This window comes from Bos mutus, chromosome 19 (genome assembly GCF_027580195.1).
Source record: "Bos mutus isolate GX-2022 chromosome 19, NWIPB_WYAK_1.1, whole genome shotgun sequence".
Classification (NCBI taxonomy): Eukaryota; Metazoa; Chordata; class Mammalia; order Artiodactyla; family Bovidae; genus Bos; species Bos mutus.
In genome coordinates this window covers 11,847,390-11,867,418 of record NC_091635.1, presented here as the reverse complement: position 1 = coordinate 11,867,418, position 20,029 = coordinate 11,847,390, and the positions used below count along the sequence as shown (strand labels likewise).

At 45.2% G+C, this 20,029-nt stretch overlaps 1 protein-coding gene across 1 annotated transcript in view; it reads left to right on the top strand.

The window, feature by feature from the left end:
• The first annotated feature begins 16,863 nt into the window (after positions 1–16,863).
• The window catches only part of UBE2G1 (ubiquitin conjugating enzyme E2 G1), an 89,982-nt gene continuing 86,816 nt past the window's right edge, over positions 16,864–20,029 (top strand). The window contains exon 1 of the mRNA XM_070389251.1: positions 16,864–17,201. Within this exon, the coding sequence (XP_070245352.1) occupies positions 17,156–17,201 (46 nt within the window). The 5' untranslated portion in view covers positions 16,864–17,155. The remainder of the gene's footprint in view (positions 17,202–20,029) is intronic.

Below are 20,029 nucleotides of genomic sequence, written 5' to 3'. Positions count from 1 at the left end.
TATTACATATACATATATCCACTCTTTTTAGATTTCCTTCCCATTTAGGTCACCACAGAGCATTGAACAGGGTTCTCTGTGCTAGACAGAAAGCTCTCTGTATGCATTTCTCTCAGTTGTGGTTGGTTTCTCCAAATGATCTTTAGTTACGGACAACAGCAATAGCACTTCTTCAGATGTTTATTGACGCTTGTTTGGAAGCTTGGGTAATGTGGAGGATGAGCAAACAGCCCGGCCGGGAGGCTGTAGGTCTGCACCGCATCTACTGACAGTACTGTGGCCACTGACTAGTCTGAGTTATGTGCTTTCAGTGTTAAATACAGAGTGAATGTCAAAGACTTAGTATAAAAAATGGTGTAAAGAATATTTTCGTATACCAAACACATGTTAAAATGATAATATTTTGAATACATTGGGTTAAATAAAATATTGGTTGTTCAGTCACTAAGTCACATCCGACTCTGCAACCCTATGGACTGTAACATGCAAGGCTCCTCTGTCCCCCGATGTCTCTTAAAGTTTGCTCAAATTCACGTCCATTGAGTTGGTGACCCTGTCTAACGCCTCATCCTCTGCCACCCCCTTCTCCTTTTGCCCTCAATCTTTCCCAGTCTCAGGGTCTTTTTCAATGAGTCGGCTCTTTGCATCAGGTGACCAAATATTGATATATAAAATATATTGATATATTAAAATACACTGATATGATGGTCTCGGGACTTCCCTAGTGGTCCAGTGGTTAAGACTCCATGCTTCCAACGCAGGGGGCATGGGTTCAATCCCTAGTCAGGAAGCTAAGATCCTGTATGCTGCACAGAATGGCCAAATATATATATATATATAAAATAATAAGATGACCTCACCTTTAAAATTTTTTTTAATGTGGGGGGCTTCCCTGGTGGCTCAGAGGTTAAAGCGTCTGCCTGCAATTCAGGAGACCTGGGATCAATCCCTGGGTCGGGAAGATTCCCCGGAGAAGGAAATGGCAACCCACTCCAGTATCCTTGCCTGGAGAATCCCATGGACGGAGGAGCCTGGTGGGCTACAGTTCATGGGGTCGCAAAGAGTTGGACACGACTGAGCGACTTCACTTTCACTTTAAACAACTTAAAATTGCCTGTGTGGCTTACTCTAAATCTCTATTGGACAGCACTTCTCTAGAACTAGTAATAATATGCCAGTCATGCAGCTGGGCTGCTCTAGGAAGGAGGCAGGGCCCACAAGCACTGAACACCTGCATATTTACTCACTTAGCAGTTTCTGAGCATCCTCACTAATGCTGGGACCCCTACCCTGAACATCCTGGCAGGCAAAAGGGATTCTTCAAGGCCAGTGCCACCTTCCTTGTGACACTGAAAGGTTTATGCAGGTGCATCTGATTGGCGATCAAGTCACACTTTCAAGCCCTGGCTGCAAATGAGGTTTGACAGGCAAGTCTTGGCAACTACCTTTGGGAGGTGAGAAATTACCACCGTGTAAGAAATAGGTTCAAAAGACACTGGGGGAGCTACACATATAACAGAGTCCATTACAGGCGCCAATCACTGTTCTGCTACATTTTTGGCAGTGTGTGGATCACCAGGTATAAAGTTCCTCATCATGGGATATGTACATACATTTAAAGAACCTTGTCTGAGAGAATTCCCTGGTGGTCCAGTGGTTAGGACTCTGCACTTTTCACTGCAGAGGTTGTGAGTTCAATCCTTGGTTTGGGAAGTCAGATCCCACAAGCCTTGAACCATGGCCAAAAAGCCCCTGAGAGTTGTCTGAGAGCGCCCATCAACCTGCAAGAATGGTGCCAATAAAACAGATTGTTCTGAGTATAGCAGGTTTGTTTATTTTGTTCAATACCAGGAGTCTCTGGTTCATCACTTCAACCCTTTCACCAATGTTTTCAACTCTCTTGCACTTGTCTCTGGCTCATAGCAACCCTACATTGTTCCACCTTCCCGTCTTCTCTGGGTCTACATCTGGACAAATGGACACTGCTGAACAAAATCACATATCTGAGCAGGTTGGTGCTACTATAAATGGGCCCTCAAAATTGCCTGGCCATTTCCCCTTTTTCCCTGGTCAATTCCCCACTGTTCTCCACAATGGCTATTTCTTAAACCTCCACACCTCTTGTCCCCATGCTCTTCCTGCTTCCCCTGTGGTTTCCTGCCTCCTTCCCCCTCAAACTCACCTTCATCCACGGTAGTTCCTTCTTCCCTCCCTCTAGTTACCAATAGAGAAGTACTTCCCTTCCTGTTGTGAGTTTACGCCTCCACCTGTGCTGTGGGGCACAACTCCTCAATTTGTGACTCTCTTGTGCTTTTGAAAGTTTATCATCCTTCTTTTTTTTTTTTCTTTTGGCTGCACTACATGGCATGTAGGATTTTATTAATAGTTCCCTGACCAGGGATCGAATCTATGCCCTGCTGCAGTGGAAGCTTGGAGTCCCAACCACTGGATGACCAGGGAAGTCCCCTATTATCCTTTTCACTGACTCCTTATTGTCAACATTCCAGCGTGTTCTCAATTCCCTCGTCCTAAAAGACAACCGCAACCCAAACCCAATGGCAAAAACTTCTCCTTTGACTCTGCTGTTTCCCAGTGCTTTCTGTCTTTCGATTCCTTCCTTAATGGTCATATTTCTTGGAAAAGTCACTCAGGGTCAGTCCTCCCACACTGTCGTCTGGCTCATCTTCCCACAGCTCCATTATCAACATGCTTATTGAGATCAACAGCAACTTCCTTGTTGCAGAGGCTGGCAAACACCCAGGACCGGTGAAGGGATCAGGGCTCAGAGGTGGGTGACACCTGGGACAGATGAGCTTCCCAGAGTCCTTAATACCCAGGACAGGTGAGGAGAGGTCAGGTTTTCAGGGGAACTAGATCTTAGCAGACTCTGTGTCTCAAGTTCACTGTTTCTGGCCACTGTGTGCTTTGCAATAACAACAGGAAATGAGAACCGAGGTCTGGGTTCTGTTTCTGGATCGATCTCTGCCTCACGTGGGACCTTCCCCTCTCAGCTCTAATGGGACTCTCAGGGTTGCTGTGAGGCACCCAGCAAGCACTGAGGATGGGTGAGCTGCTCTGGAGTCTGCAGGAAGCTTGAAGTCCTGGCAATCATTTCCTCTGAGGGACCCAAAGGCCTCACACTCAATACCTTCAGGAGGCACATGGGTGCCATCCCATTTTTCAGGTGGCAGAACTGAGGCACCAAAGGCTGAAGAAGTTAATTATCATTTAAGGGGAGTTGTAGGCACTTACTATTACTCCACTGTGATCCAAAAAGGAACAGGTTTGCCGCTCAAACCTGTGAGAACAGCTGGGAGGGTAAGGTGTGAGGAGGAAGCATTAATATAACTTAAAGACTAAGTAATTGTGTTCTTCTGGGCTGGGCATTCATCAGTTCAGTTCAGTTCAGTCACTCAGTTGTGTCCGACTCTTTGCGACCCCATGAATCGCAGCATGCCAGGCCTCCCTGTCCATCACCAACTCCTGGAGTTCACTCAAACTCATGTCCTTCAAGTCTGTGATGCCATCCAGCCATCTCATCCTATACTACACTACTATACTACTACTACTACTACTACTACTACTAAGTCGCTTCAGTCATGTCTGACTCTGTGCGACCCCATAGACGGCAGCCCACCAGGCTCCCCCGTCCCTGGGATTCTCCAGGCAAGAACACTGGAGTGGGTTGCCATTTCCTTCTCCAATGCATGAAAGTGGAAAGTGAAAGTGAAGTTGCTCAGTCGTGTCCAATTCTTAGCGACCCCATGGACTGCAGCCTACCAGGCTCCTCCATCCATGGGATTTTCCGGGCAACAGTACTGGAGTGGGGTGCCATTGTCTTCTCCCATCTCATCCTATAGGGAATATTAATATTAATAAAATTTAAGACCTAGTCATTGTCTTCTTCTGGGCTAGGCATTCATGTCCCTCCCCTGAGCTGTTGCCCCACTTCTTTTCTCTTCCATAATTAAACATCTTGAAGGAGGAGAAACTCCTTCAAATGCTGCAATGACTTCCCACTGCGAATAGAATAAAATGCACTCCTTCCCTTGGTCCAGGAAGCCTAGGACCTCTGACATCACAGCCTGTCAACCTCTTCCCTCACACCATTCACCCCAGCCCCACAAGCCTTCGTTATGCTCTCACACCAGCCTCAGGGTCTTCTCACTTGCTGTTGCCTCGGCCTGGATCACTCTTCCCAAGTCAATAATACATGGCTACCTTCTTTTCACCATTCAAGTCTCAATTCAAATGTCACCACCTCAAAGAAGCCTTCCCTGACCACCTTAGCTAAAGAAATCTTTCCCATCAGCCTCTCCCGATAGCCCATTTTATTTTCTCAACAGCACTTTTCAGTATCTGCAAATATTATTTTTTTTAAAGTTTATTTATTTATATTTTGGCTGCGCCCAACAGTGCATGGGATCTCAGTTCTCCAGCCAGGGATCAAACCTTCTTCCTCTCCATTGGAAGTGTGGGGTCTTAAGCTCTGGACCACCAGGGACTTCCTGTTTATTGTTTATATTCTCAGTCTTGTGCTCTTGCTTTTATTATTTTCTTATTTCTTTGGGTATATGTATTATTTTTTATAACAGATTTGTTGCTGTTGTTGTTTAGTCACTAAGTCATGTCTGACTCTTTGCAACCCCACTGACTGTAGGCCACCAGGCTCCTCTGTCCAAGGGATTTCCCAGGCAAGAATACTGGAGTAGGTTGCCGTTCCCTTTTCCAGGGGATCTTCTCAACCCAGGGACTGAACCAGCATCTCCTGTACTGGCAAGCAGATTCTATACCACTGAGCCACCTGGGAAGCCCCAAAACAGGTTTATTAAGATATAATTTGTATGTCATGCAATTCACCTATATTAATGGTTGTTAGTATATTCACAAAGTTGTACAACCATCACCACAATTAATTTTAGAGTGTTTTCATCACTCCAAAAAGAATTCTGTACCCATCGTATGTTCCTCTCCATTCCCCTCTCTCCAACCCCATCCCCAGACGACAGCTAATTTACTTTCTGTTTCTACAGAGTTTTAACCACTGGACCAACAGGTAAGTCCCCCTATTCTAGATATTTTATATAAATAGAATCATATAATGCTTCCCTGATAGCTCAGTTGGTAAAGAATACGCCTGCAATGCAGGAGACCCCAGTTCGATTCCTGGGTTAGGAAGATCCCCTGCGGAAGGGATAGGCTACCCATTCCAGTATTCTTGGGCTTCCTTTGTGGCTCAGCTGGTAAAGAATCCGCCCACAATGTGAGAGACCTGGGTTTGATCCCTGGGTTGGGAAGATCCCTTGGAGAAGGGAAAGGCTACCCACTCCAGTATTCTGGCCTGGAGAATTCCATGGATTGTATAGTCCATGGGGTCACAAAGAGTCGGACATGACGGAGCGACTTTAACGTTTCACTTTCAGAATCATATAATATGTGGCCTTTAGTGTCTAGCTTCTTTCATTTGGAATAATGTTTTCAAGGTTCATCCATGTTGTAACAGTATATCATCTCTTTTTATGGCTGAATAATTTTCCATTGTATGGATCTATCATATTTGATTATCTCTTCATTTGTTGATGGAGACTTATTTCCACTTTTTTTTCTTTTATGAATAAAATGCTACAAACATTTGTGTACAAGTTTTTGTGTGAAACTGCTTCCAATTCTACCGAATTGGAATTGCTGTATCATAATGGCACCCCACTCCAGTACTCTTGCCTGGAAAATCCCATGGATGGAGGAGCCTGGTAGGCTGCAGTCCATGGGGTCTCGAAAAAGTTGGACACGACTGAGCGACTTCACTTTCACTTTCCACTTTCATGCATTGGAGAAGGAAATGGCAACCCACTCCAGTGTTCTTGCCTGGAGAATCCCAGGGACGGGGGAGCCTGGTGGGCTGCTGTCTATGGGGTCGCACAGAGTCGGACATGACTGAAGTGACGCAGCAGCAGCAGCAGCATAGTATTCTGTATTTAACTTTTGGAGAAACTGTCTTCTACAGTGACACTGTTTTCCACAGTGGTGCACCATTTTACACTTTCACCAAACACTTATGAAGTTTCCAATTTCCTTATATCCTCCCAAAACACTTTTATTATCTTTCAGAGGGCAATTCCCCACCCCACCCCCCACCCCCGCCAATCTCCATCGCTGTGTGCTGGCTTACTCTAGTGGCACCTCGAGAGCTTCTCATTGCCGTGGCTTCTCATCACAGAGGACAGGCTCTAGGTGCGGAGGCTTCCATCAGTTGCAGCATGTGGGCTCAGTACTTGCAGTTTGCAGGCTCTAGAGCTCGGTAGTTGTGGTGCCTGGGCTTAATTCCTCCAAGGCATGTGGAATCTTCCCAGACCAGGGATTGAACCCAGGGCCCCTGCATTAGCAGGTGGATTCTTATCCATTGCACCACCAAGGAAGTCCCTATCATCTGTCTTTTTGATTCTATCCATTCTAGTGGTTGTGAGGTAGTAACTCACTGTGGTTTCGGTCGCATTTCCCTTATGCCTAATGATATTGATATCTTTTCATGTGCTTATTGGCCATTAGTATATCTACTTCGGGGAAATGTCCATTCAGATCCTGTGTTCATTTTAAAATTGGGTTGTCTTTTTATTATTGACTTGTACAAGTTTTGTATATATTACGGATGGATATCCTATATCAGATACATGATTTGTAAAAAAACTTTTCTCCTTTTTGGAGGGTTTTCTTTTCATTTTCTCAGCCATGTCCTTAAAGCGTAAACATTTTAAATTTTGATGATGTCCAATTTATCTATGTTTTTCTCTTGTTGCATGTGCTTTTGGTGGGTTATCTAAGAAACTATTGCTTAATCCAAGGTCACAAAGATTTATGATTATTTCTTCTTGTAAGAGCTTTATAGCTTTAGTTCTTAGAATTTGATCCATTTTGAGTTTTGCATAAGGTGTGAGGTAGGGATCCAACATCATTCTCTTGTATGTGGATGTCCAGTTGGCCCAGTACCTTTCTTTGCATTTATTTTGCTATTTTATTTCTAACCTTTTACAATAAATGCTTAGCTTATTATGTTCTCCGTCTTTCTTCTTTCCTAACATAAGCATTTAAAGTTATATGCTTTCCTTTAAGTATTTTTAACTTTTAAATATCAAACAAGTTGGTGAAATTGACAATCCAAAAGAGGCTTGTTCTGACGCTTTAAGAACACCTTCGCACATCACTGTGTGACCACCCTCTGCCAGCTACACAAACCCAAATTCAAAAACAAAGGCCTACACTAGCCTTGAAAGATTATCCGATTGTTAATTTAATAGGATTGACTCATTTATTCAACGGATATTTGTTGAGTGCCTACTGCAGAGCATCATTATATTAAATTCTGAGAACAGAGAAGTAAAATAGAGTCCTGCTATCCCAAAGCTTACAGACAATTGAAAAGAAAAAAAAAATTGAAATACTGCATTGTAAATGTTAGGGTGGGGTATGTAATACATACTAGAAATAGGAAACATAGGAGTAAGATTAATTTTAAGATTGAGAAAGGTTTTCTGGAGGAAATTGCTCCCTTCAAGGACCTGAAAGATGAATTAATAGGAGCTTGCCAAGTACACAGCAGGAAAGTGTGTCCTGGGCCATTGGAGCAGCAAGTGGAAAGACCCAGAGGTGTTAAAAAAAAAACCCTTGACGTTTTGGAGGAAGGAAAAGAAACGCACTGTGCTAGGAACAGAGAGTGTCAGGGAGAGGTGCAGGATGAGAGTTAGGATAAACGTGGAGAGGTCCCAAAGACTAGACTGGAAAGTACAATTAAATCATACTGGGGAGCTTGGGCTTCATCCTACAATAGTTGAGAGGTCATTGAAGAATTTTAGGTAGGACTGGGACAATAGCAGATTTGCGTTTTGAAAGTTTTGCTGTGGCTCCAGAAAATAGATGAAGGGAGGGAAGGTCAAGACCAGTGGCCAGGAGACCCTTACAGAGGTTGTAGCAGTTATCCAGGGCTGGGTTAAGGAGTGTCCAAGGGGGTGGAAAAGAGGGAACACAGATGATGGGGTACTGTCGGTTATGTCGGAACAGGCTGGGGAGAAGATGAGTTCTTTTTTTTTTTAACTAGCCATTTTAAAAAATTGATTTACAATGGTGCATTAGGTTCTGGTGTACAAAAAAGTGATTCGTTTATACATATAAAATATACTTTTTTCAGATTCAATTCTAAGTTATTACAAGATATTGAATTATAGTTCTCTGTGTGGTTCAATAGGTCCTTGTTGTTTCTCTATTTTATATATAGTAGTGTGTATATGCTAATCCCTTACTCCTCATATTTCTCCTCCAACTCCATCCAGAGGGTGAGTACTTTCTGTACTCTGTTTGTTTTTGCCTTTTTTTTGGTTGTGGCAAGGCTTGTGGAATCTTAGTTTCCTGACCTGGGATTGAACTTGGGCTTTGCAGTGAAAGTTCAGAGTCCTAACCTCTGCTGGGAAGACCCAGCAGTGAGCTCTGGTCTGGGTAGTTTGAGGAGCTCATAGGATGCTTCTTCACCTCCTGGCCTTATCTGAACCCAGCAATCTTCTAAAGACTCAGGTTCCTTAGCCTTCTCAAGGGAAGGCTGTCTCCTTCTCTCACATTTCGTGGCTCTCAGGGCCAGCAGGCTTAGCATAGTTTCCTGGTTCCTCACTGCTGCTTCCTAATCTTTCTTCTCCTTTACCTTCCCAAACCCGAGCTCTTTTTTTTTTTTTAATATTTTTATGTGGGAGAATGGATGCATGTATATGTATGGCTGAGTCCCTTCACTGTTCACCTGAAACGTCAGAACATTGTTAATCAGCTGTACCCCAATACAAAATAAAAAATGAAAAAAAGATTTATTTGCATTCATTTATTTATTTGGCTACATTGGGTCTTAGTTCTGGCATGCGGGATCTTCGATCTTTGTTGTGGTACTAGGGGATCTTTAGTTGTGGCACGTGAACTCTTAGTTGTGACATATGGGATCTAGATCCCTTACTAGAGATTGAACCCGGGCCCCCTGCCTTGGTTACTTGCAGTCTTAGCCTCTGGACCCCAAGGGAAGTCCCCAGTCCTGAGCTCTTTGAAGTTAATGCCATCTCTGCTGTACCACTTACTACTCTATTGCTGTTATCTGTGGACCCACATCAATGACTTTGTCTCCTGGTCACAGACTTTCCCTTCATCCTACTCCAACTCCTGTCCTTGAGGACTTACCCATGTGGATGAACTATCCAGTACTTCTGCCTGCCACCCCCTTGACTTCCTCCCTTCCCTTCTCCACCAGCCAGCCTCTCTCAGGTTCACAGGAGACCTACTCACCACCCATAACCATACCTCAACTGAATTCTAAGTTTCAAGCCTACTCTGACCACCATTTCTTATCCTTCCAGGCCCTTTGGTTTAGTGTATACACCACACAACTCTTCAAACTCATCAAGACCCCATTATCTGTATCACTTTTTCACTATCTATCAGCTCCCACCCATTTTCACTTCCTTTTCTGCTCAGCTTAGAAAAGAGTCCATTACTACAGGCACTCTCTTCATACACCCTCCACAAACTCGCCGGTCTCCATCTCAACCTCCATTTACTTGACTGGCTAGCCACCAACCCTAAATGTACCCCAACTATCAGAGTTTTTCACGCCTGCAGCTGAGCAACTGAACACTGCCAGAAAAAAAAATTACTGAGCTGGACCTACTGGTTCCATTTTCTGTTCATGACCACAAACCTCAAATAAGCACTCGACACTGAGATCTCTATTTTTCCATCTTGCAATCAGCTTTCAACCCACTTTGCTCTGTCTACTGTCAAAATTGCTCCATCAGAATCCTATCAAGGTCAAAAACAGTTTCCCAGTTTCAAAATTCAGTGCATGGTTGGGGGAGTGGTGGTAGAGAATGTGAAAGGAATCAATCTGTTATACAACAAGTCACAGGGATGAAATATACATCATGCTGACTATAGTTAGTAATACTGCATTGAATACTTGAAAGTTGCTAAGATAGTACATCTTCAAAGTTCTCACTGTAAGAAAAAAATTCTTTTGTTAATTATGTGTGGTGATGGATGGTAACTAGACTTACTGTGGTGATCTCAGGGTTTACAAACATGGAATCATCATGCTGTTATATCTGAAACTAATGTGTCAATTATACCTCAATAAAAAATTCTAAAAGCACAGATTATATAGAGATTTTTCTGAATAGAGTAGTAGTAATACTGAGACCAACTGCAGGTTAATACTGGCAATTGCTTCATTGAACATTTTTCTAAAAGATATAGAAGGCAAAATGCACAAACATCCAGGTGTGAAGTGTTACTAAACTCTTTCAGGTAGTGAAATGTGAAACTAGTGGTATGGTCATGCCTGAGTGAGTTGTTAAGTAACTTAGTACATTAAGGAGACAAACTGTAGCCTCTTACACCTGCCGTGAGGGAAGGCTGTGCGCTCCAATGGGTAATAACTCAGGCTTTGGCAACAGACAGACTGGGGTCTGAATCCCAGTTCTACCACTTACTATGGTTTAAGAGTAGTCCACTGAATCTAAGCCTCAGTTTCCTTATCTTTCGAATGGAAGCAATAGGGTCAATGTACAGAATCTGTGAGCAAATGCATCAAAGTAGTTCTTTATTTTATACATAGTGAATTTCTAATAAATGCCAGTTGTATCAATCCAAAAAAAAAAAAAAGACAATTCAGTGTATCCTTTTCAGTCCTCATCTTTCTCTGTCTCTCAGTAGCATGTGGCAATTGACCATTCCTTCCTCCTGGGAACATTTGCTCCTGCCTTGGCTTTTGTAACACCACACACTGGTTTTTCTCCTTTGTGTGCAATTTTTCTGACCGTCCATTGCTGGTTCCTCCTCCTCAGCCTGACCTCTAAATGTCTGAGCAGTTCTGGATTCATTTGTATGCTTAAAATCTGAGGAGTTCCCTCATGGTTAGACCTAGTGGTTAGGATTCTGGGCTTTCACTTTTGTGACCCAGGTTCTAGCCCTGGTTGGGGAACTAAGATCCTGCAAGCTGCATTGCACAGCCAAAAAAAAAAAAAAAAAATTTCTGTTTATTCTCTCCATAGGAAGCCTGATCTCTCCAAATTTATAGCCTTGGCCTGTCCTCTGAGCTCCAGTCTTATGCATTCATATGCTAATTTGCCATCTCTGCTTGGATGTCTAATAAAGAGCTAAAATATAACTCATCCAAAATAGATCCCTTGATAACCCCTGCCAAACCTGTTGTTCTCTTCTCCCTATTTGAAATCAAGCCAGTTATTCCATAAACCTAGGAGTCATGTCTCCCCTTCACCGACATCCACCATCAAGCCCTTTGTATTTTACTTGCAAAATGTATCTCAACTTCATTCCCAATCTCCCCTCCCCATATGTGCTTTTCCATCCTTGCCCCCATTCTGGTTCAAGTTACCACTGTCTTTTGCTTCATCTTTTGCAATAGCCTTCTGACTGACCTTCTGGCAAAGTCTTCTCTTTTCTATAAGCATCAAAGGGAGCTTTAAACAATATAAATCTGATTGCCCCCATTTCAAGACTTCCACTGTAACTAAACTAAAATCCATACTGTTTCCTGTGGTCAACAAGGCTTCCGGTATGATAACCCCTATCTGCCTTTCCAACCTGCTCTTAGCACCCTTTTCATCAGGCTCCTGTAGAGCCACCTCACACGTGCTGACCCTCTTTCTAGTCTCTGTACAAGCCAAGCTCTTTCTTCCCATAGGATCTTAGCAGTAGCTTTTCCTCAGCCTGGAATCTCTTGCCCAGAATCCTCAAATGGGACCTCCTATTTGTAATTCAGAACTCAGTTCAAGTATAATCTCTTGAGAGAGGACTCCCTGACTACCTTATCAAAAATAAATCCTTTTCCTTATCCTTTTATTTCCATCATGTGTGTGCCTGAGTGCTAAGTCGCTTCAGTCGTGTCTGACTCTTTGTGACCCTATGCACCATAGCCCACCAGGCTCCTCTGTCCATGGGGTACTCCAGGCAAGAATGCTGGAGTGGGTTGCCATGTCCTCCTCCAGGGAATCTTTCTGATCCAAGAATCAAATCTGTGTCTCTTATGTGTCCTGCATTGGCAGGTGGGTTCTTTACCACTAGCACCACCCAGGAAGCACTTATCATAATCCAATGATGACTTGTTTAATATCTGTTTACCTTTTTAACTGACTGTCCTGTCCCATTGGATGTTCATCCGTGTGGGCAGGGACTTGGTCTGTCTAGTTTACTCCTGGGCCCTAGGTCTTAGAATCAACTCTCGCTCACAGTAAGTGCTCAATAAAACATTTGTTAAATCAATGAACACAGAGTTAGACAGTTGGATGTTCTGACATAAACTGGTGAAAGATCTAGGCTGAAGATACAAATTTGGGAATTATTGTAAAAATAAATCTTAATAAGTAAGGACTAGAAAAGAACTTCCTTAACCTGCTAAAAGAGTCCACAAAAAATCTACAACCTGAAAAAAAAAAAAAAAAGAACTATGCAACTGTGATGGAGATCCTAGCCAGCACAGTGAGGCAAAAAGAGAAATGATGCATCAAAAGGAAGAAATAGAAATGCCAATATTTGGACATATATTATTTATGTATAAAAACAAAATCACCTATACATAAATTGTTAATTTAGAGTTTAGTAAAGTTGTAGAATCAACATATAAAAATCAACCGCTTTTTTGGACTTCCCTGGTGGTCCAATGGTTAAGAATCCACCTGCCAATGCAGGGGACACCGGTTTGATCCCTGGTCTGGGAAGATTCCACATGCTGTGGGGTAACTAAAGCCATGGGCCACAGCTTCTGAGCCTGTGTGCCATACAGCCCACAGTCCACAACAAGAGAAGCCACCACGACGAGAAGCCAACATGCCACAACTAGAGAAAGTCCTGGGCAGCAAGGAAGACCCAGCTCAGCCACAAATAAATAAATAAAAATTAAAAAATAACCCTGCACATCTGCTTCGTGGAGCAGCCACCCACTTTCTCCTAGGTAGATGGGCTCTGCCGCCTAGTGTCCCAGTTCCTGCTGTCCATGATAGCGAGGCCCATGAGGGGTTACCACCAAGGTTTCCACTAGCCCGCAAGCTAGAGCAAGGGAGCCATCCCCCTCATGACTACTACCAGCACCTCCTTGGTTTCACTTCCAGTAACTGCTCCTGCAGAAGCCATACCCCACCACATGGTCTTCCCCCACCACCAGGGTCCCCCCAAGGCACACCCAAGACACTGGTGGGCAAGCTTCTTTTTCAGGAAGTCCACTCTCCCGTTATGGCCACAGTGTTGGAGTCCCCAGAGCACCCCAGAGTCTGCCCAGGCCTCCACCAGCATGATCACCTGTGACCTGGCTCTGTAAGCCATGGGGAAGCAGCAGCCTGGTGGCCAGCCTGGCAAAACGAACTGCAGGCCCCCCATCCTGAGTGACCACCACAGCTGTCAGGCTTCTTTCCAAGACGCTAGGTTCATCAGAGACCTCCCCATCCCCTCTCCTCCCCTCCCCTCCTCTCCCCAAGAATAAGCAGGTTGCAGCCAATGGAAGCAGTTCAGTTTTTAATATTAAAACAGCAAAACACCAAAAAGGAAGTTGAGAGACCTTACTCTTTACTATCCAAGTCACACAAGAGCCTTCTTCACATCCCATAACTCTGTGCCTTGCACCAAGTGGACAATAAATTCCAAGCAGCCAACAAAAACAAAACAAAACATAAGTTTTCCTTTAAAAATCTCGACTGCTTTTAAAAATAATTTTTATATACCAGGAAAATGCAGACCATCTCATTATTCTAAGCTTATCTCTGTATGAAAACAACCATTCTATCACCACAAAGCTCTGTGGACACAGTGAATTAAAAAAGAAAACACCCTATAGACATATGAACACATGTTAAAATACCAAAAATAACAACAACAACAAAAATCCTAAGACTAGCCAGGGAAGAAAAAGAAAAGGTCAGTGACAATAGAATAAGAATCAACAGCAACACTGGATGCTAAAAGACAATGGACCAATGCTTTCACATTTTTGAAGAAAATGTATTTGATTTTAGATAAAATTCTATACCCAGCTAAAGTGGCACTTAATTATAGCTGTTTAAAATAATGGCATTTTCCACACATTGTTATAATATTTGAAAATCTGCCTCATGTGTACTCATCAGAAGTTATGTGATAATATTCTCCAGCAAAAGAAGGGAGTAAACAAAAAAAAATTACTCTTGATCCAGAATGCAGTAGATTCAGCACCCAAGGAGAGCAGCCATGGGGGAGTCCTTAAATTCTTATCAGTTACAATAAGAATAAATATATTAGGTCTAAAATGGATAAAGCAAGAAAAAGCATTCTATCATTTAGAATAAATGAAGGTAACTACCAGAAGAAACTACTAAAAGAGTTAAAAAGGATTGCCTGTGGTAAGCAGGATTTAGGAATGAGGAAGGAACTATGTGAGAAATACATTTTTTGTTTAATTCCCCTCCCCTCCATGTTTGCTTTCCACAATAATCGTTAATACACTGATTATGAACTGTATACTTGCTTTTTTGATAAAAGTAAAAATTTACTTAAAAAGAAAGATTTTCTTGGTCCAGAAAGGACAGTTAGTGTCAGAAATGGATTTTTTTTTTTCCTTTCCGGGTAAAGCTAAAGAATCTTTAGAGTCCCTGTCAGGGCTGGAATTTGTTCTAGGTGAGAGAAGAGACCATGCTGCAGCCAAGCAGAATTTCTGATAACCTGCCTGAAGAGATCTCAGAGAAAGGGAACAATTCTCTAAGACTACAGTTATTTGTGGTTTATCTTCTCATTCTAAATAGACAGTCATATTCCAACCCTATTTAAAAATGTTTTCCCTTAAAGAGAGTCCTTCAAATGGGGTAAATGTTGCTGCTGCTGCTAAGTCACTTCAGTCGTGTCCGACTCTGTGCGACCCCACAGACGGCAGCCCGCTAGGCTCTTCTGTCCCTGGGATTCTCCAGGCAAGAATACTGGAGTGGGTTGCCATTTCCTTCTCCAATGGGGTAAATGTTACTGCTACTGCTAAGTCGCTTCAGTCGTGTCCGACTCTGTGTGACCCCCATAGGTGGCAGGCCACCAGGCTCCTCTGTCCCTGGGATTCTCCAGGCAAGAATACTGGAGTGGGTTGCCATTTCCTTCTCCAATGCATGAAAGTGAAAAGTGAAAATGAAGTTGCTCAGTCGTGCCTAACTGTTGGCGACGCCATCGCCTGCAGCCTACCAGGGCTCCTCCATTGGTGGGATTCTCCGGGCAAGAGTACTGGAGTGGGGTGCCATTGCCTTAGGCTTCACAAAATCTGGGTTAGCTTCTTGGAGTTGTTTCCCACAGGAGTCCAAACTTACTCCTTTTTATTAAACGGTCGATTTATGTTTTTATTCAGATTGTTTATTTGTTCTTTTTAATTCTTGTTCTTGCGGGGAGAGTGAGCACAGTTTTTTCAGTAATTTTTTGAGTCAATAAACTGTATTAGAACCTGCTCCTTCTCTGGCTACCTTACCTGAAGCTCGGAGACTGTAAGCCCTTTGAGGCGAGGAACAGAGCCATCCAGTTCAGGTATAAGGTTAATGCGGCTTTAATAAATATTTGTTGAAGGAACAAATACAAATTTGAGTGCCATTCAGATCAGATCAGATCAGTTGCTCAGTCGTGTCCGACTCTTTGCGACCCCATGAATCGCAGCACGCCAGGTCTCCCTGTCCAATACCAACTCCCGGAGTTCACTCAGACTCACGTCCATCAAGTCAGTGATGCCATTCAGCCATCTCATCCTCTGTCGTCCCCTTCTCCTCTTGCCCCCAATCCCTCCCAGCATCAGAATCTTTTCCAATGAGTCAACTCTTCGCATGAGGTGGCCAAAGTACTGGCGTTTCAGCTTTAGCATCATTCCTTCCAAAGAAATCCTAGGGCTGATCTCCTTTAGGATGGACTGGCTGGGTCTCCTTGCAGCCCAAGGGACTTTCAAGAGTCTTCTCCAACACCACAGTTCAAAAGCATCAATTCTTCGGCGCTCAGCCTTCTTCACAGTCCAACTCTCACATCCATACATGACCACAGAAAAAACCATAGCCTTGACTAGACTGACCTTTGTTGGCAAAGTAATGTCTCTGCTTTTGAATATGCCATTAGGTATCATTTTTTCCTTCTGCTTTGTCTGTTTATTGAGACTGTGTTATGCAAGGCTGTGGGAATAAGGGTGAGAGGAGGTAGAGTGATTTTTTCCAAACTTTAGAGCCCACACTTTGACTTTACATAATAGATGCCTTTCTGGACATTTTGTACTGTGTACAGATTTTGCTAATCTCAACTCACTTTACACATAGAGATTACTAACGATGTTTAAACATTTTGTACTATGAGATGCAGAGCATTTTTCTTGAAGAATCTGTTTATCTTTCTGTAAAGTGAATTACCAGCATATATGAAGTCTATTTTGGGGGTGTGCTTAAAATGGGGCACACCAGTACTAAGTTCGGCTTTAACAATGACTAATTCGCACACCCTGTGTGCTGTTGGGCACTCGCCAGCAACTAGGCACCTATCACTTCTCTTGGCCCTTCGCTCCCTGCTGACCACCTGCTTCGACTCGGAGGCGGCGTCTTGACACTCCGCGACCTCTCTGTCATGGCGTCCGCGGGGCGTCTGCCGCCGGGGCCAGGCACTTGGCCGGGCGGCGACCTTCCCAAGATGGCGGCGACAGAGGCCAATTCGCGTAGGGGGCGGGGTTCCGCCTCCGGAGGCGGAGCAGGAGGCAGAAGGGTCGGGCTAGCGGGCAGGCTGCTTCCGAAGTAGGCAGCCCCAGCGCGCCTGCGCGGAGCGGCCCTGCGCGCTGTGAGGCTGTGGCGGGGGAAGGCACCGGTGGGGCCGACGGGCGGGTTGAAGGAGGGAAGCGGGCGAGCGAAGTCCCAGTGCGCGCCGCGGCGGCACGGGTACCCTCCCCTTCCGGGCGTGAGGCGCTGTGAGGAAAGCTGAAGCGAGCGGACTCGCACCGGCAGCGAGGCGCCGCTACCGCCGCCACAGCCCAGCCTTCCTCGGCTTCGGCGCTCCCGTCGTGGGGGCCCGGGTTCCTCAGCACACCCAGCTCCAGCATCTCCGGAGCCTGTGCCCAGTTCTTCGGAAGCCCCGGCGCCAGCCCGGGCCCTTGGCGGGGAGGATGACGGAGCTGCAGTCGGCACTGCTACTGCGAAGACAGCTGGCAGGTGAGGGAGCGGGCGGCTGGGCGGCGGGCCGGGCCGCGATCGCGGCGAGCAGCTGCCCGCTTCTCCTCTCCTCCAGGGCGCTCCCTGGCTGGCGGGCCGGCGGTCGAGGGGAACGGCAGGCTCCGGCGAGATCGGGCGCGGGCCTGCGAGAGTGGGGAGCCTGGGCGCCGGTCCGGGCCGGGTCCATCACTTCTTCCCCGGCTTTCCGAGGGTGTTGGGGGCGGGGGCGCGCCCCAGCCTCGGCCCCCGGACGGGGCCTGGCACCACCGGGGATGGAGGGGAGCTTGTCCCCTCCCCCACTGTTCGGTGGGACGTTGCGGGGGAGGGGCTGTGGGTACCCTGTCCCGGCGGACCCTCCCTGGAGGGGCGGGTCCGGGCTCAGGTGCGCCCGAGACCGCTGGACCCCCCGAGGCAGGTAGAGCATCTGAGCCCGGCCGGCTGCGCGTCGCGGGCTCGGCTGTCTGAACCGCGGGGCGGGCAGCCGGGGGCAGGGTGGGCGAGAGGAACTGGCCGCGGGGCGGGTAGGTGAGGCGCGCCAAACTTCTGCCCGGGCAGCGCCGGGTCCGCGTAGTTGTGGCGGACAACAAAAGCGCCGGCCTCTGCGGCCTGGTCGCTGGCGCACGGGGTCTGAGAGCCCGGCGGGGCGCGGGACGCCGCCTCGCCTGCCTCCGCCTGGCACGGGCTCCGGCTGCGCCGCCCGGCTGGGGGAGGGTAGGAGCGGGCCGAGCCGAGAGCCGCTCGCTGGCCAGCTCGGGGCTTTGTGCTCCGAGCGATTCTGGCTCCTGTGCAGGCCTGCGGGGCCCCGGGGCTGCGGCCCGCGGGCTCTGGCTTGGGGCGGCGGCCGGGTCTGCCTCCCCAGAGGTGCCTGCGTCCCCCCTCCCCCATTGTCCCGGCCTCCGGCCGTTTGCGGCTTCCAGGTTGACTTTTTAGGGGGTTGGCTCCGACTCTGCTAGGACTGTGTGAGCGGAGCATGCGCATTGGAGACGTACGTGTGCGGAGTGAAAGAGGGGGAGGCGGGTTGGTGGCTTCACAATGCCTCCCCACGTGCTGCCAGATTTAAAGAGAAATGAACCAGCAGTTAGCTTCTGCTGCCCAACGCCCGGCGGCTGTCCTTCTCGATTCTGGCGGATCTTCACCTCTCCTCTCTACCGCCGGAGGCCCTGAGCCGTCGGCAGAACCTAGAGGCTGGAATGGACATCCGTTTTTGCAATAGGTTTACAAAGAGTTTGAGGTGCTGGTTAAATCACCTTTGTGACTTCTTAAGGAAAAGGTTGTCAGGGGCTGTTACAGGTTGTATAGTTAGGTTTATTATTAGACCATGAGCAAGCAAGTTTGGACACATACTGAAGTTCTGGATGGTCAGGGGGAGTGATCTAGACTGAATGGAGAAGTTCTGGTGATCTCTGTGTCCATCGCAAATAATGTATTGGACAAGCACTGAATGAATAACAACTTTATTGTATCTTGTAGTTGCAAACACAGCTTACTGTTCTGTGTTTTTTTTTGTTTGTTTGTTTTGGTGGAAGGAATTAAGATGTTATTTTGTTTCCCTAAGAATTCCTTGATCAGAATAAGTTTTAATTATGTGAACTATTAAACAGTATTAAATATTAAAACAGTACTCAACTTAAATAATGGGAAAGGTGTGTATATATATATATTTATTTAAAGGTGTAAAAGAAGTTAAGCAGTTGCTATGAAAATAAAGTATGACTAATAACAGTGTTAGCAGTAGCAGTATTTCAAAATTCTTTCCAACCTACTTGTGAACAGACTCTAAATTTTGATAGCCAGTTGGTTCAGTTTTGCACTCTTAAAAGATTAATCCCAAATATTGATGAAGACATTTTCCAAAACGCTTTCTTAACGGATGACTTTTTGTTAAGGCTTACCAAGATATGCTTTAAGGTTGGAGGACAGAATGATTTAGTTTGTAATCTTTCATGCCTTATTATAAAATTACTTAGCTGCCGATTACTTTTCTTGCCTTCTCAATCAGAAACAAGGACTGTTGTTAATATTTTCTTAAGTTTTTGAAGGATATTAATTAACATACTCAGAATATATGAAGTAGGCCAAGGCCAGTGCATTAAGCGAAATGTGAAAATATCAAGTTTATTGGAAAGACTTGATAACTACATACTGAAATAAAGGCCCTGTTTAGTCTTTAGTAGTACATTGTTTGAGCTTTTTGGTTCTTTAGATATCATTTGAAAACAGGAAAAATGGTAAACTGTTATCTCTTGAACTCATTTAGAGTGAATTTTTGAAAGGCTTAATAATAAATGCTTTAAAAATTGTGTAATATATTGAACTGAGTAGACACTCAAACCTAAGCCATTCTAGGTGGTAGAATTTTGGAAACTTAAAATAGTGGCCAACAGTGGTTAGTTTACTAAGCCCCTAGTCTACCAGTCCTTAAGGATTTTACTTTATTACTTGAGGGGAGAATTTATTTTGTGGGTTTGTGTTCTTTTGTTGGTAATTGTAATGAAGAACCCGGTTACTTTGAGAGTGAAGTGGAATGGTTCCTTGGGTTGCAGTTACTGTGGTGCAGGCCTATATACTATGTAATAGAATGTTAAGCAGTGTTCTTGGCCGCTACCCACCAGAAGCCAGTAGTATACCGCCTCAGTTGTGACAACCAGGAATGTCTCTGTTGCCAGATGTCCCCCGAGGGACAAAGTCATCCGAGGTTGAAAAACCTCTGGTTTAAGGTGTTTTGGTTAAGACCAGAATGGCTGTTGTGAAGCAAGTAAGAAATACATTCATGAAATCAGATAGGTTGTATTTCTTTGTGGGTATTATTAGACTATGACTTACTCCTT